The sequence below is a fragment of the Colossoma macropomum genome, unplaced genomic scaffold, assembly GCF_904425465.1.
Source record: "Colossoma macropomum unplaced genomic scaffold, Colossoma_macropomum, whole genome shotgun sequence".
Taxonomy (NCBI): Eukaryota; Metazoa; Chordata; class Actinopteri; order Characiformes; family Serrasalmidae; genus Colossoma; species Colossoma macropomum.
Genome location: NW_023494788.1, coordinates 27,213,995 through 27,231,185, shown reverse-complemented (window position 1 = coordinate 27,231,185; position 17,191 = coordinate 27,213,995). Strand labels below are relative to the sequence as shown.

The 17,191-nt window shown below is 39.1% G+C and overlaps 1 protein-coding gene across 1 annotated transcript in view; it reads left to right on the top strand.

Annotated features, from left to right (window-relative positions):
• The window catches only part of rnf145a (ring finger protein 145a), a 31,889-nt gene extending 17,295 nt beyond the window's left edge, over positions 1-14,594 (top strand). Inside the window, exons 4-11 of the mRNA XM_036568975.1 lie at positions 2,105-2,196; positions 5,842-6,077; positions 7,684-7,859; positions 8,073-8,213; positions 10,323-10,505; positions 10,723-10,870; positions 11,800-12,156; positions 12,920-14,594. Coding sequence (XP_036424868.1) covers positions 2,105-2,196; positions 5,842-6,077; positions 7,684-7,859; positions 8,073-8,213; positions 10,323-10,505; positions 10,723-10,870; positions 11,800-12,156; positions 12,920-13,246 — 1,660 coding nt within the window. The 3' untranslated portion in view covers positions 13,247-14,594. The remainder of the gene's footprint in view (positions 1-2,104; positions 2,197-5,841; positions 6,078-7,683; positions 7,860-8,072; positions 8,214-10,322; positions 10,506-10,722; positions 10,871-11,799; positions 12,157-12,919) is intronic.
• The last annotated feature ends 2,597 nt before the right edge of the window (positions 14,595-17,191 follow it).

Below are 17,191 nucleotides of genomic sequence, written 5' to 3'. Positions count from 1 at the left end.
ACTGAGCCAAATGCTATAAACTATTTATGAGGAATTTACCAATGATTTCAAATATGTTTTTGAAATGATAATTTGACTTGCAGTTTCGAATTTTTAGATCTGTCCCCATTCAAAGAGGTATGAGACTGGTTTTGCATGGCTGGAAATAACTGTCAGGTGGCATTGCAAAGATGGCTGCCAAGTGAACAGACATTCCTGTAAGGACTTTGGATTAAACAAAGGGGTATCACATGATGGCACGTTTGTGTAGAGCAACCAGTTATGAATAACGCCATCTTGAACAAGTTTTTTATTTGGTTATACATAAAGTGCAATAATAATAATAATAATAATAATAATAATAATAATAATAATTAATAATAATGCTGCAGTTATGCTGAAGCTTTTTACAGTTATGGCCACTCTGAGGGAGGTCAAGCTCGATTTGGACCCTGTGAAGATGCCTCTGGCATTGCCAGCTGTGAGAAGTGCTCTTGGGTTTTTTATAAAGTTTGTCACTCCTAGATTTGTGGCCAAAACAACTCAGCAAGTTGTTTTTCTTGCTGGCTGCCACAGTGTTGGAGCTGTTATCGGTTTTCAGTCCTCCGACGAAGCTCGTAGAGCAGCGGCTATTATCAGTCACGTGGGTCTCTGGGAAATAGCTTGTCTTTAGGTATTTTAATTTAATTTTCAAACACTGCTGATAGTGTAACTATTAACAGATATGCTGTAAATTTATACTTTAACTAGAAATACTCAGAGGCATCAATCATTTTTGCCAGCTTTAGATGATTCAGAAGATTCAAGGTGTTACAATCCTTTGTCCAGACTTGTTTCTTAGAGTTTTTACATGTCACATCATGCAGATTGAGTGGTTGTCCCTTTCCGTCAGGTATTAAAACAGAAAAGTTGCTAAAATGGAGCACTGGGCAATTTCTCTTCCACCATTTTCTTTCTGTAATTATGGCCACAACAGATGGGTTCGTTACAAGCTCACAGCACATGTTTAAAAATGTATTTTAACAAGCTACTCAATAGTAAAACTGAGGAAAAAAAAACTTAAACTGTAAGTAACATCTCAAACATTTTTACATTTAAAAAAAGTGATTTTAAGAGTTAAATGGCAAACTTGCACGATTAGTGATATAATCAGAGCCACTGTGTAAGGTCGTGTAGGGAGGATCAAATCATTATAATCGCACAAGCCTAATACTGTGATGTCGTGTTTCACTTATAAATACATCACGGAGGTTCTAGCTCAGCATTTTCACTCTGTGATAGGTGGGGGTGGTGGGAAAGGGAGAGTACATGATATTTTTGGTTTATTTTACCTGTCTGCTGCTGCATGGTGATTAGGGGTGGGCAGTACAGCAAAAATATTAGATCACAATATTTCAAGACATTTTCACAACGCACAGTATCCATTGTGATATTTTGTTTTTATGAGAGGTTGAACCTGTAGTGCCACTACAACTACAGAGATTTTTACTCAGTGTTTTACAAACAGCACTTCACTAGATTCAGTTAAACAGACCCAATTATGCTCATTTTGTAAAAAAACATACATTTTTAAGTACTGATGATATACACAATGTCCTCAGAAACACATTGTGACAATACTTATTCCGATAATGATAAAATATCATCATATTGCTCACTCTTAACGCTGATGTAATAAAAAATTAGAACACACTTTAGAGGCAAGCAATAGTCCCTATACTTTGTTGGAAACACTGATTTTGTCCTTTAAATAGTATGGTAAGATCATGCTTATATGACCAGGAACGTAAAGTAACAAGGTAAAAAATCTCAATTTTATCAGGTTGACTTTAACTTCAGTTTCCCTCTAAAAGTCTTGCACCTTACATTGTGGCGTTTTGGCTGACGCTTGCCCTGCAGTCAGACTGAAAGTGAGGCTCAGCTGACACGTATATAAGAGAAGCTTGTGTTCTCCGAGGAATGCAGTCAGCACAAATACCCTCCACTAGTCAGATGACAACAAGAGCAGTGATGAGTCCTGTCTCTTCCACGCTGCTTGGCTCTGGTTAGGGTGTGGAGCTGTCAGATAGGTGTTCAATATCGTGTTGTTGTTGACATAACTAACACCATATCTTCTTGCTTTCAGGGACTATGTGCGTGGTGAACTGGAGTCTGGCTACGAGGGGCCACTGTACCTGGATCCCCTATCCATGAACCGTTTCACTACAGCACTCATCTGTAAGCCCTGTTCATGTCTGACCATATCTGAACAAAGTTGCACATTCTCAGCATGAACTCTTCTGTTTACTCTCCGTCTGTGCTGTGGTTATTCAAATATGCACTCAACCTACAAACATACATGAAGCATCCAATAAAAACTGCAGGTTAAGCTGGCTACAGTTGACAGAATTTTGTTAGTTGCATTCTGAGTGCATTCAGTTGCAGATCTCCTCTGCTATGTCCATGTGTACACACTTCCTTGCACAAATTTTAATCTGTCTGGAAAAGCAGTTTTCTGTTCTGCATGCTGTGACAGGTTTTTTGGAGATCTATTAGCTGGGCAGAATACTTTGATGTAGTGATAACTGAATACCGAATACACTGTCCTAAATGTATTCAGTGACGTATTCCATTACCATACATAAAAAAATGCATTTTGAATATAAATTGATAAGGCAGATGGGAATAATGGTTGTTGTATTTACTTAATTCACACTGTTCCTCGCTGTTACTGAGTGGCAGCTTTCTGCATGTAATTCTTCTGTTGTATGTTTCATGGAAAAATCACTTGTTAGAAAATTCTCAGCATTACTTTGCTCTCATCGTCTGCTTCAGTTCAGCAGCCCAGTGCTTCTTCCATAATCCCACTGCCATCTAAGAATATCCTTATAACAAAATCTTGCAAATTTAAGTATAAAATGGGTAGCTAAGTGATTTTTCAGTTAGTAGTATGCCTGTAATTTGCCACAAAATGCATGCATGAGTCCACTGATGCTAAGCTTATCTCTCGTGAGCATGTTCACTACTGAGGAGACTGTTCAGTTCAATCATCCCTCAAAAGAGTTTAATAAAACTGATATATTAATAACTGGCTCCTCAGTGAGTCTACTCAGGCTGTCCAAAGAACTTCAGTGTTTGTTAAGAAGCTGTTTTTTAAATATATATATATATATATATATATATGTATATATATATGTGTGTGTGTGTGTGTGTGTGTGTGTGTGTGTATGTATTCTCCCAAATGTTATAGGGTGTCTGTCTGTGAAATGCTGAAATAGGCACAGACGTGAAATGTGCAACCACTTTGTGGACGAGTGGGCTAAAATGAACTGTAAAGAGACAAGTGTAATCCACCTGACAAGATTGGCAAGGGGGTGTGTAGCCAAGTATTAGAAAAGAAATAATGCGTACAACAAATTTGTCTGGTGAACTGGTCACAAGTGTGAACCATCAAGGCAGAAGGTTTAAATCTGAACAAAAAATTGGAATTGAGGATTAGGGTCTGTAATGTGAATGTAGAATAAAACATGAAATAACTTTGACTTAGCATACAAACATACATACAACCACAGAAAACATCTGGACACAAACTTCTCGCTTTGAGCAAAATGTCAGCTTCCTAAGCAGAGAAATTATTTCAAACCGAAAGATGACACTATGTTATCATTCTTTAGGTCAACTGTTAACATTCTAAATCACATACACCTAAAACACCGAGATAAAACACTAAATCAACTCAGCAGTCAGATACAGATCACCTCTTAAGCTGGCTCTAGATGCAGTTGTGAAAATATAAAATGTTTTTTGTGGAGATATTCAAATACTGGTTTTGTAAAATGCAGATATTCAAATGATAATTCAAATATTCACTATCTATATCTGAACGGAGCTGCCCAGTGTCTCAAATTGGCTGCGTCCAAAACTGCATGCTACCACACTCCACATACTACACTTTTGAAGGCATTTTTATGGGTGGGGTACTATTTTTGATATACTATTAACTGTGGTAGTATGCAGTCATAGTCTCTTTAGGATTTCACTATTGCTTCTTCTCTCATCATTTTCACAATGCTTTATTAGAAACTCACTGATCCTCTCAGCTTAGCTGAGCTGATCTGGCTGTCATGTGGATGGAGAGACTGTTGTCTGTGTTTGTGGTTAAGGGTGGGCAGTATACCATCACAGTACTTGAAGCATTTTCACAATATGATGTAAAAAATGGCATGGACAAAATACACCAACAAAACCGTAGTAGTTTGAAAGTAGCATTACTGAGTCAGTCAAAAAGCATCCTAAAATTAATATGCTTGCGCTGCTTTGAGCCACCCTGTAAAGCCTGAAATGTTAATTTAAAAGTCAGAGGTGTCGGGTTGGATTTCACAGAAGTTTTTCGATCACATCTTGTTTTAACATTACATGCACTCATAAAGAAGATCCAGTTTGTAAGGTCTCACAAATCAGCTTTACACTGATGAAGATATAAAACATTTAATTGCCTCCAATTACACATTTCCACCAGAGAGGTCTCTAAATCCCCATAACTTACATAGTGTAGCTGTACATAAAAGCTGTGAAAAATGTGTGTACAATAATTTGTGTTTTATTTGTTAAAGTAAATGAAAAATAAAAACAAATGAATAAAATAATAAAACATACTTGATTGATATATTATCATCTGCTAGTAAGGCCTGATTTATTTGATTTATCAAAGTGCAGCAATGTGAAACATTGGATAAAAATCACTGTACTAATTCTTTTTGATAGTACTTGAAAATATGGCACTAGTTCTCTTTTGTCAGATTTTGTCAGAAAAGCTAAATACTGTGATCCATATAAGTGTATGCAAAAGTTTGAGCACCACTGGTGAAATAACATGTTTAGTTGATTTTCTAAGTGAAAATAAGTTAACACATCTTCTACAGAGAACACACTTCCACACATATAGGCACAGTTACTGTTTATTATGTGAATTTAACAGCCCAAAATACAGCACATGCAAAAGTAATGACACATTTTGGTATTTTATGTTTTATTTTTCCCCAATATATTAAACAGCAAATAAACAGAAAATGTGCATTTAAAAATGCAGAAAAATGCCTCATTTATCTTTGTTCTTTGTGTTAACTTCCTTACACTTAGAAAATCTACATAACAGGGAAGTTCAAATTTTTCATACGACTGTACACATATAATGAACGTGGCTTGAAATATTGTGTTATATTTTTGCCATACTGTCTACCCCGTTTATGATATATCATAACACTGCGCATCTCAATTTGTGATAAGCATGAGCTGAAGCCAGTTGAAAAGCACCAGGTTAAGTCTGCATCAGCTGTGCTCTGTGTCAGCTCGTTCTCATGCAGAGCCTGTGCCCAAAACCACAGCATGCGCAGAGTATTGCACACAAAGCTTTCATATCCCCCTCTTTCAGCACTTTCACTAGCTCTGACTTTGTCTTGGCTTCTCAGGGCTTAGAGACTGAATTCTATGTCTCTCTTTTGCTCTGTCTGTCTCTGCCTCACTGCTGAGAGGTCACCAGTCTTGTCTGACACTTTAGGGCCTAATTAACTTGGCAAACATGAGCAGATGCATTCATTAGTGGCAGCAAGTGGAGTGTGGCGGGAAACGTCATTGCTGGTCTTGATTGAAGGACAGAAGTGTGGCGTTATATGAATATGTTTTCTCAATAGACAAACGTTTTCTTGTTTATTTCTTCATCCCTTTGATTATTGAAAATTTCTTAATACAGCTAATTTTAATAATTACAATTATATGGCATAATAACTAATTTCAAGATTTCATTACGTGTGTGTGTGTGTGTGTGTGTGTGTGTGTGTGTGCACGCACTCATATTTGCACCTGTGTGTGTGTGTGATCATGCAGGCCAGCTGGTGGTGTGTACTCTGTGCTCCTGTGTCATGCAGACCAAGCGGATCTGGCTCTTTTCAGCTCACTTGCTCCCTCTGGTGGCCAGGCTGTGCCTTGTCCCTCTGGAGACCATTGTTTTTGTGAACCGATTCGCCATGATCTTCACTGGACTGGAGGTCATCTACTTCCTGGCCTCCAATCTGCTGGTGCCCTTCAACTTGGCCAAGACTGCATACAGGGAGCTGGCACAGGTCAGGCAGCACATTTACCAGTACTCTTATGGCAAAGTTCCCATACAGGTGTACGAACTCAACCACAGCCACTGTCTTTCACATGATGAGTAGACATTATCGATTCACTTTACACTCACTGATTGATTACATACTCTGAAGTTGTTGCCTAATAACATACTTTCCAGTTTTAGGCCTGGAGAAAACCCTTTATGGTTTGGTGTTTTCCCTACATGAACATGTGATGCAGTTTATCAGTTCATTTTTTAGCCATTCATGAGCTAAATCAGGTTTGTTAGAGCATGGAAAACACAAAATTGGGCAGTACAGGGCTATTCCAGGACTGGAACTGAGAAACTGGAATTGGGAAATTCTTGTCACTGTAATAGATTTAGTTATATAAAGTAATGAATAGTGAACAGTAGGGATGTTAACAATTAACATGTTAATTGTTAACTGATAAACAATGAACAGTTTTCTTCTAAAATGCTGTATATCTATTTGTAACATTTTTGGATATAGCACTTGTATAATTAAAAACACATTTTTATTAAACTATTAAAGGTGGTATTAATCATAGTATACTATTTGATATTTTTTGCCTGGGTAAAACCCACTCCCAGTAACTACACATGCTGTATGTGTTTTGGAATGAACCCCTTCAACCGTTTGACCAATGCTGTCAGCTAAACAAAACACAAAAACAAAACACACACACACACACACACACACACACACACACACACACATTTTCTAAGCCGCTTATCCCTCTGGGTCACGGGAGCTGGAATCTATCCCAGCAGTACACCTAGGGGCAATTTAGCGTGTCCATTTGGCCTGACTGCATGTCTTTGGACTGTGGGGGGAAAAAACAGAGCACCTGGAGGAAACCCACGCAGACATGGGGAGAACATGCAAACTCCACACAGAAAAGACCCTGGACACCCAGCCGGGAATCAAATCGCTACCCACTGCATCACCATGTCGCCTCAAAGACAAAACAAAAAACTTTAATTGAATTTATGTTTAATTTCCAGTAAATAGCAGTTCCTATTTAAATAGGCAGATTTATAATTCAAGTGGAGGAATGTTTCAGAATATTATGCAGTAGACAGTTGGTCACACTAGGCCTACTAAAAATGAAGCCAAAAAAAGTAGCGTTCTTGGGCCACTTTTCCAAAAGACTAGCACAACTACAGTGATGTATTATATCAAAAGCAAATGTTTGCAAGCAGTAAGACAGAACTATTTCATTCATATTCTCAGAGAGAAAGTGTGATGTATGGCAGTGTGAGGAAATCATACATAGGTATGCTAAATTATACAGAAGGACATGGTGGACGGCAACAACTTGTAAGAGCTTTTAAAGTGCATTGAGCCAAAGCTGCCTCGGTCATGGCATTTATGTTTGTTTTAACTTGGGCTAGTAAAGAGTGATAAATAAAATTTTAGAACTTTAGGTTATAGAACTGTTGGAACTGATGTCCGTCTCATCCAGGCCAAGGTTGCGAGTAAGTTGTCTCAACAGTCTGACAGGGGCAAATTAGTAGTAGGGGAGTAGTTAATATTAGGGGAAACACTGATCTATAAAGGATTAATCTGAGGACTCCTCTCTCCATGGCTCTAGGTGGTGGAGGTGTATGGACTATTGGCTTTGGGCATGTCCCTCTGGAATCAACTGGTCCTGCCTGTGCTCTTCATGTGCTTCTGGCTGGTTCTGTTCGCCCTGCAAATCTACACTTATTTCAGCACCCGAGACCAGCCCACCTCCAGGGAGAGGCTTCTCTTCCTCTTCCTCACCAGGTGAATAGGAGTTACATGTGTTTTCATAAGATATACATAAAGTCACCTCTGGTTGTTTTTGTGGAAAGTAAGAATGAACGTCTGTGAGCAGAACCAATAGAAGCTATTATATAATGGCAAAGAGACTTCCAGTTCTAAGCATTTGATTTACTAGTTTCTTTGAGCCTTATTTAGAGTGTGTTGACTGTGTTTGTGTGTGTGTGTGTGTCGCAGCATTGCCGAGTGCTGCAGTACTCCATACTCTCTACTGGGATTGGTCTTCACCGTGTCGTTTGTGGCTCTGGGGGTGCTAACACTTTGCAAGTTCTACCTGCAGGGTTACAGGGCCTTCATGAATGATAACACAATGCACAGGTAACATACTCTCAGTTCTCTCTCTCTCTCTCTCTCTCTCTCTCTCTCTCTCTCTCTCTCTCTCTCTCTCTCTCTCTCTGGCCTGTCACTTCATTATGTACACCTTGTATCTACACTCATTATCCATCTAATCAGCTCCACATACAGTGCAGTGAAAAAGTGTTTGCCCCTCACCTGATTTATTCTATTTTTTGCCAGTTGGTCACATTTAAATGTTTTAGATCATCCAACTAATTTAAAAACAAAAAATAAAAACAACACAGGTAAACACAAAATGCAGCTTTTAAATGATTATTACATTTATTGAAAATAAAGATTAATTTAAAATCTATGTCACCTGTGTGAAAAAGTAATTGCCCCCTAAACCTAATAAACTGGTTGTGCCACCCTTGGCAGTAACAGCTGCAGTCAAATGTTTGCGATTAACTTGCATTGAGTCTTTTACATCACTGTGAAGGAATTCTGGCCCACTCTTTGCAGAATTGTCTAAATTTGAGGGTTTTCAAGCATGAACTGCCTGTTTAAGGTCTTGCCATAGCATCTTAATGGGATTCAAGTCAGGACTTTGACTCGGCTACAAAACTTTAATTTTGTTTCTTTTGAGCCATTGTCCTGCTGCAAAACCCAACTGCGCTTGAGCTTTCTTCTTCAGGATTTTCTGATAGAGAGCAGAATTCATGGTTCCATCAATTATGATGACATCCAGGTCCTGCAGAAACAAAGCAGCCCCAGATCGTCACACTACCACCATGTTTGACTGTTACCATGATGTTCTTATGGTGGAATGCAGTGTTAGCTTTATGCCAGATGTAACAGGACCCATGACTTCTAAAAATTTCCACCTTTGAATCATCAGTCCACAGAATATTATCCCATAAGTCTTGGGGGTCATCTAGATGTGTTTTGGAAAATATGAGACAAGCCTTTGTGTTCTCTTTGGTCTGCAGTGGTTTGCGCGTTGCAACTAGTATGGATGCCATTTTTGCCCAGCGTATTTCTAATTGTGGAATTGTATACATTAACCTTAACTGAGGCAAGTGAGGCCTGCAGTTCTTTAAATATTTGTCTGGGTTCTTTTGTGGCCTCCTGGATGAGTCGTTGATGCGCTCTTGGTGAAATTTTGGTAGACAAGCCAGTCCTGGAAAGGTTCATCACAGTTCCCAGTTTTCTCCATTTATGGATAATGGCTCTCACTGTGATTTGCTGGAGTCCCAGAACCTTAGCAATGGCTTTGTGACCCTTTCCAGGCTGGTAGATTTCAAAGACTTTATTTTGCATCTGTATTTAAATATTTTTAGAACATGGCATCATGTGCTGCTTTTTAAGACATTCTAGCCTGTTTCACATTGCCAGACAGGTTCTGTTTAAGTGATGTTTAGATTCAACAGGTCTGGCAGTAATCATGCCTGGGTGTGCCTAGTGAAACTGAACCCAATAGTCAATTGAATTTGGTTAACTGGTTGATTTAGTGCCATGTAGGGCTGAACAGCGTTTTTGCTTCAATAAATAAAATTAAAATAATAAAATCATTTAAAAACAGCATTTTATATTTACTTTGGTTATCTTTGTCTAATATTAAAAGTAGTTTGATGATCTGAAACATTCAAGTGTGACAAATATGCAGAAATAGAAGAAATTGGAAAGGTGGCAAATCTGTTTCACAGCACTGTGTATATACTTAGAACAACAAAACAAACTTAAAATTACGGTTAATTAATCATCACCATGAACAGTATGTAAAGCTGCTTAGGTCGTTGAAAAAAAGCACTGGACAAAATGATTTAAATTGAATCAAATTAGTTACAAAACATAAATATTATTGTTTTAAAGAGTAGATTTGGGAACGAGTATTCGAGTTCTCGTTTGGAAGCACCACCACCACTTGTACAATGCTGTTTGGGCCAGCTTTACACTCAACTTTCATTCTCCTTTTGATCCTTTTTCTTTCTTTCTTTGTTTCAGTTCTGAAGTTCAATTTAAAATAAACTTTTAGATAATTCTATTCTACTTAAAATCCAGTTGCATTCTAGGCATACAGAACTACATCCAATAAAAATCTTGTTTCTTTTGCACATCGTTTTGCTCACTCTCTCTTTGTCTCTCTGTCAGGGGTATGACAGAGGGCATCACTCTGTTGATCCTGGCAGTTCAGACTGGCCTGATTGAGCTCCAGGTCATCCACAGAGCTTTCCTCCTCAGCATCATCCTCTTCATCGTGGTAGCTTCCATTCTGCAGTCCATGCTGGAGATCGCTGACCCCATAGTGCTGGCACTGGGGGCCTCCAGGGACAAGTAAGAGAACATCATTATCTTTCTTACAAACTTCCAGCTGTGTAACTTAGAATAGGATAGCGCCATCTGCTGGACAAGTACTCTGTTGAGACACTTTAATAAATGTCTCATATAATCTAATCTTTATTATTGTGTAAATCATATATTTTTACCCACAGTTGTCCTGAGTATCTCTGATTCTCTGCTTATGTCTTGCTACCTTTTCTTCGCTGTGCAGGAGTTTATGGAAGCATTTCCGTGCAGTCAGCCTGTGTCTGTTCCTGCTTGTGTTCCCAGCTTACATGTCCTATATGATCTGCCAGTTTTTCCACATGGACTTCTGGCTCCTCATCATCATCTCGTCCAGCATCCTCACCTCTCTGCAGGTGAAACACACCCACATACGTCACACAAATATATGGTACTTTTCTGCATGTACCATTGAGGCATTGAGGTTTTCTTCCAACAACGGCAATAAAAAAATATGTGTATATATATATCGCTGTTGTCGGAAGAAAACCTTGTATCTCCACTTTTGTCGTTTTTCAGTTTTTGACATAATTTGAAAATGCCTTTTGCTCTTTATGTTGTGTGTAAATTTCATGATAAATGGACCAACAGAAATGGCCCAAAATTACTTGGAAAAAATTCTGGTTCCTTTGACTTACGTTAAAAGTATAATCAACCATACAATCAACGTCAGCTCAGAATCAGTGATAGTAATTAATCTAATAATATTGCTAACACACACTTATTATTACCCAGAAATTATAGTAACAGATTTAACAGCTGTTTGTTGAAGGAGCTTGCTTTTTTCAGCACATTTTAAATTAATTTAGACAGGTTATACACAGGGGGCATGTAAGCAAATCCACTTGAGTACTGTTCTGACACTTCTCTGCTGTGCTGGAATAAAATATAGCAATGGAATTAAATACCAAGTAGGAGTGGGCAGTATAACAATATTTTATATTCGTTATGATCAATACATAGCAATATGCTTTTTTGGTATTGTCAGTACTTAAAGAGCACTGACCAACTGCAGAGAGCATAGGTAGTCCTATTTAACTTTCTGTGCAGGTCATAAATCATTAGCCTATAAGGACTGGGTGTTTACATCCCTCATAATAGTGCTTGGCTCTAAAAGTACATCTAGTTGATGTAAAAGTAACAAATGTAGAAATTCCAAATTCACAAAAAATATAAAATAGTTAAAATCCATATTGATCGCATCTTTACCAACACATATCACTTTGGCTGGTATTTAAAGAGACATCATCACCTGAAATTCTGTATTTTTCTCCCTTTGTCTCAGGTGTTGGGCACTCTTTTGATCTATGTACTTTTCATGGTGGAGGAGTTCAGAAAGGCTCCTGTGGAGAACATGGATGATGTGATCTACTGCGTGAACGGCACATACAGGCTGCTGGAGTTTCTGGTGGCGCTGTGTGTAGTGGCCTATGGTGTGTCTGAAACGGTTTTTGGGGAATGGACGGTGATGGGCTCCACCATCGTTCTAGTTCACTCTTACTATAACGTTTGGCTTCGGGCTCAGCTGGGCTGGCAGAGCTTCCTCTTGCGACGGGATGCTGTTAACAAGATCAAGAGTCTGCCCACCGCTTCTCACCAGCAGCTCCAGCAACACAATGACATCTGCTCCATCTGTTACCAGGTAAGTGTGTCTGCATGTAGGACACTGAATGAAAGCAGATAAATATTTTTTGTGTTTATATTTGTGGGAAGTCTAAGATGGTATGTACAAAGCATTTATTTTTGTGTAATAATGGACTGTTGTGATTTGATATTGCTTACAGAAAATGGCAAATGATGTCAGTAGGGGACTTTGTGTCAATTGATACTGATGCAGATTCGACAGAGTTAGCTGAAGTTTGCTTTAATGTCCCCTAGAACATACAAAGTGTATTTTATAATAGCAGCAGTGATGTATTCTTACAAATAATGTATGTGCTGTCAAACTTTAGTTTTCTTTCTTAGATTTTTAATATGTGTAATAGTTGTAATAGTTTTAGTTATAGTTATTAGTAGGAATGCACTGATCAAGAATTTCATGAAGTTCTCAAACAGATATTTTTCATAGCCTGCCATGCTAACCCTCTAGCAAAGTAAGCCCCAAAAACTGCACCTCCTTGAAACCACAGGCAACTTCTGAAAGAATGCCAACTTGTTTGAGTGTGGATGCATGCATACGCATCTTCAGAAAATGCATTGTTTAGGATGTTCATTTGATTTTTTAGCAATACTAGACTGAAATCATACACCCTTAATACTGCTCAGTCCTAACCTGGCCTGATGGGAAGAATGGAGATCCATGTTTAATCGAGACAGTGTTTAACAAGTGAAAGCTTGATAGGTCCTACTACCTGCACTGTCCATTTATGAATAGGTTAATGTCCATCTTCTCCCTCTGCCTGTAGGACATGACTTCAGCTGTGATCACACCCTGCAGTCATTTTTTCCATGCCGGCTGCCTGAAGAAGTGGCTCTACGTACAGGAGACATGTCCTTTGTGCCACAGTCAGCTGAAAGGTTTGCCCCAGTCTGGCCCTCCAGCCCAGGATGTGCCTGCACAGTCAGAAGGAGCTCTGGATGAGCATCCTCAGCTTGAGGCCTGTCTCCAGGAGGCTCAGTCAGAAGTATCCACTCAGGCCACAGGCTCTGAGCTCTCAGCTGATGTGGAAGGTGGAGGGGAAGGGAAAGCCTTGTTGCCCCATGCTGACAGTGGGCCCCTGTCCACTGGGTAATGCCTGTTCCTTCCTGGCCCTCAGACCAGCCCTGAGCCACATCCTGTGATGTCACACTCACCTTACACAATGAAAGTGAATATGTCTGATATAAGCTTCACTGGGTAACTGTGTTACCCACTGGGTGTTGTACCTCTTGCTGTAGGAGCTATATGCCCATCAGACATCCTTACAATCAAATCCCTGAAAGCTGTCCTTTGTCTGTATCTGCAAACCTGTTGTCAGCTGCTGTTTCTTGCTTTCATTAACTTCCATTCCTGTGCATTACGGATGCAGTTTGGTAATGGGAATGCCTAAGTTAAATGAGGGTACATTTAACCCCCATATGCTTACCATCTTCAGCCTTCAAACCTACACCACCTCCATGCCAACCCACTACGTAAATCCCCCCCGCCACCCACAAGACTGCAAAACTGAGAGGTCTAGACCTTACCAACCTGAATGTGATCATGTGACCCTTAAAGACAGCGCTTTGGTGCTCTGTAAGCACCCAGCATGTATTTGCTAGCACGCTTTCAGCATCCTCAAATAGCGGTAGCCAGATTTTTTTTTTCCCCCAGTTATTAATATTTATTTGTCTTTAGATATATATATGTATATGCCACTGCGTTTGCACTAATGTAACATAAAGCAATGCTCCAAAGTTGTCTTGTCAGGTACCAAATATTTTGGTGTGTATGCATTGAAACAAGTCATAGATACGACATATAGCTGTGTACAAATGTCTGTGTAAAAAGGTTTTGATATGCAGAAGTACAGTGTTACGCAGCACCAGGACTTGAATGAAGTGGCCCGAAGCTTGAATGAGCACTTTAGTGACCTCTAGTGGTAAGAGTGGGAAAAGCTGAAGGCCACGGATATGGACTGGTGCCAGTAGATGATCAAATTCCCTGTCATCAGTATTATTAATTGGCATTTATTGCATTTGTGAGCATGACTACATTTAACAATGTATGAGCGAACTTGGCAAATGCCACTTTTTATTTATTTGTTTTGCAACTTAATGAATTTTCACACATTTACACAAAGTAGAAACGTTTGGCTTATATGGAAAGTAATTTCTACACTTATTGTGTGTGTGTGTTGGGAGGGGGGTGGGCTGGTTTTTTTAAAAGAATGTTTTCAATATATTTTGCCATTTGAAATCTAACTTTGAGAATGGAGAGCCTGAACCTTGCAGCATTCTGATTTTGTTCTCTTAGTTGCTATTTTACTACATGAACATGTGAAATGATGTCCTGAGAAAGCTGACTACTGTTTGACTTGCAGCTGAGCTCAGATAAATATGCCTGAGGTTTGATATTACTGAACCTGAATATCAGAATAAATCAAAACCTACCGTACTAAACTGTTTCTGTGGTCAGCCGTCATTCTGCATCCCTCAGACAGACGTTTTCAAAGTCTAACAAGACCTTGAGGACACTTCAAGCCACATGTGTGATGGATTGAGCAGAAAAACACATCACACACACAGGCAAGTACTACACCTGAGTGGTGAGGTAATGTCAGATTGCTGAAACCATCAAAACCATCTGATGGAGAGAATCAGACAGGATATATGCACTCATTTCCTGCCCCGACCAGTCGCTATCTTTTAAACGCCAGGGAATCTCTCTCTATCTCTCTCTCCCCTCTCTTCAGTCTTCTTCAAACACTTTACAATTAAAAATCAGTACAAAAATATACTAAAACAGACCTATGAATGACCTGTCATCCGACCACCTGAATATAGTGCATACAGTGCAGGATATCTATGTCTTTTCCATGCAGCACTTGTATGAGAGCATGTGTATAAAGGGGTGCAAGTGTGCATGGGAGCAGGCCAAGTTAGTGCATGAGGCTGGTCTTCCTGTGTGAGTGCTTAAACTCCCTTTAGTGTTAGGGGCAGGAAGAGAGAATGGAGGAAACATTAGCGAATCAAAGAGAGTTCCCCTTTCACCCTGCTCCATCCTTCTGATCAAAGGTAGCCTTGAACTCTGACCTCTGTAAAAAAAAATGTAAAAATATGTAAAAAGAAAAAAAGACCTACAAAGCACTCTCTCAGTCTGAGTAGGACACACATTCCCCACGTCTGTTTTTTTTCTCACGGAACTTGCATATAAATTATGTTGTCTTCCTTTTCTGGTGGAGGTAATTTCTCCTTCCCTCCCTCTGAGTTCCGTTCAAAATAGCTTTACTGGCATGACTATATCAAGTACATTACTGCTTAACAACCAGAACATCAATCATAACCATCACAGTTGTAATCATAGTAATAATTAAAGTTTAATTTCTTTAAATTCAATTCAGGGTGCTGTATTAGGAAAAATAATGCTACGTTAGTAATGCCAAAGCATGGCTTACAAGGTTTGAGAGTTATAGAGAAGAAAATGGATTAGAAACAGGTTAGTAACTGGAATCAAACTTTTAGTGAGGTCCATTTTGCAGAAAAGTGATCTAATTCACATAGTGAATAAAGTAACCTTCAGTTATGTGTATTACACCAACTTACTTTTTTTTAATTATTCCCTTTTTACCCATCCATAACTGTTACGAACCTTTTCCTTTCATTTGTTCATTTCCCATCCCTATATTCTTCTAGAAACAGTTACTGTTGATTTGACTGAATTAACTTCAGTTACCATGTTTAATTTCACAAACTCAATTTTTTGAAAAGGAATGTTTTGTAAAATGTAATAAAAACAAGAATCTATGATTGGTTAATTTTTTCAAAGCTTTATTCAAATGACAAAAGTGCAAAAAAGAGATTTCCCCTGTTCCCCTGACCAACTTGATTGTATTTTGTAAATACATTTTTTTTTTTTTTTTATATTATGCCTGCAACACACTCAAAAAAGTTTTGAGGCATGTTTACCACTGCGTTACATCACCTCTCCTTTTAATTACACTTTTTAATTGTTCGGGAACTGAGGATACTAATTGCTGCAGTTTTGCAAGTTGCTTGATACAAGACTTCAGCTGCTCAGCAGCCAGTGGTCATCGTCTGATTCTCCTCTTCATGATATGCCATACATTTTCAATAGAAGGCAGATCTGGACTTAAGGTAGGCCAGCCAAATGTGCTTTCTGTCTCTACAAAGCAACACTGTTGTAGCACATGCAGGATGAGGCCTGGCATTGTCTTGCTGAAATAGCCATGGACTTCCTGGGAAAAGATGTCATCTTGATGGCAGCATATGTCTTTCTAAAATCCCAAAATACACCTCCACACACATTTACACACATGCAAGCCACCAATGCTGTGGGCACTGATGCACCCCCATACCATGACAGACGTTGACTGTTGCACCTTTTGCTGATAAAAGTCTGGATGGTCCGTTTCATCTTTGGCCGGAAATTTTCCCAAAAAAAAAGCTGAAACATGGACACATGACCACAGCACATATTTCTGCTGTCTTTTGGACCATCTGAGATGAGCTCAGGCCCAGAGAACTCAGGAATGTTTCTACATAATATTGATATATAGCTTTCTCCTTGCGTAATATAGTTTCAAGTTGCATTTCTCAATGCATCCGCGGACTGGGTTAAGTAACAATGATTTTCCAAAGTACTCTCGAGCCCATGTTGCCATATTTGACACAGCAGCATGACGGATTCTCATACAATGTCGATAGAAGGTGCGAAGATCACACACATTTAACAGTAGTTAAATGTGAAGAAGAAACACAGACAAAGCCATGATTTTACTACGAGAAGTGCTCTCCATTCAACGCACCAGCAGAAAAGATACATATAGAAGACAAGAACACATGATGGAGGTTATCTCTAGCTACACACTTCACTCCCCCTAACCCCCTACACAAAACACCCACACAATGACATCACTTCCTGACACAGAACGACACAATTAACACGTACTCAACTTAAACTAACAGACAACAACATACACAACATAAATAGTCCCTTTTCAGAAGGGCGCGTGCTTACCACGGGCCACTGTGTGGGT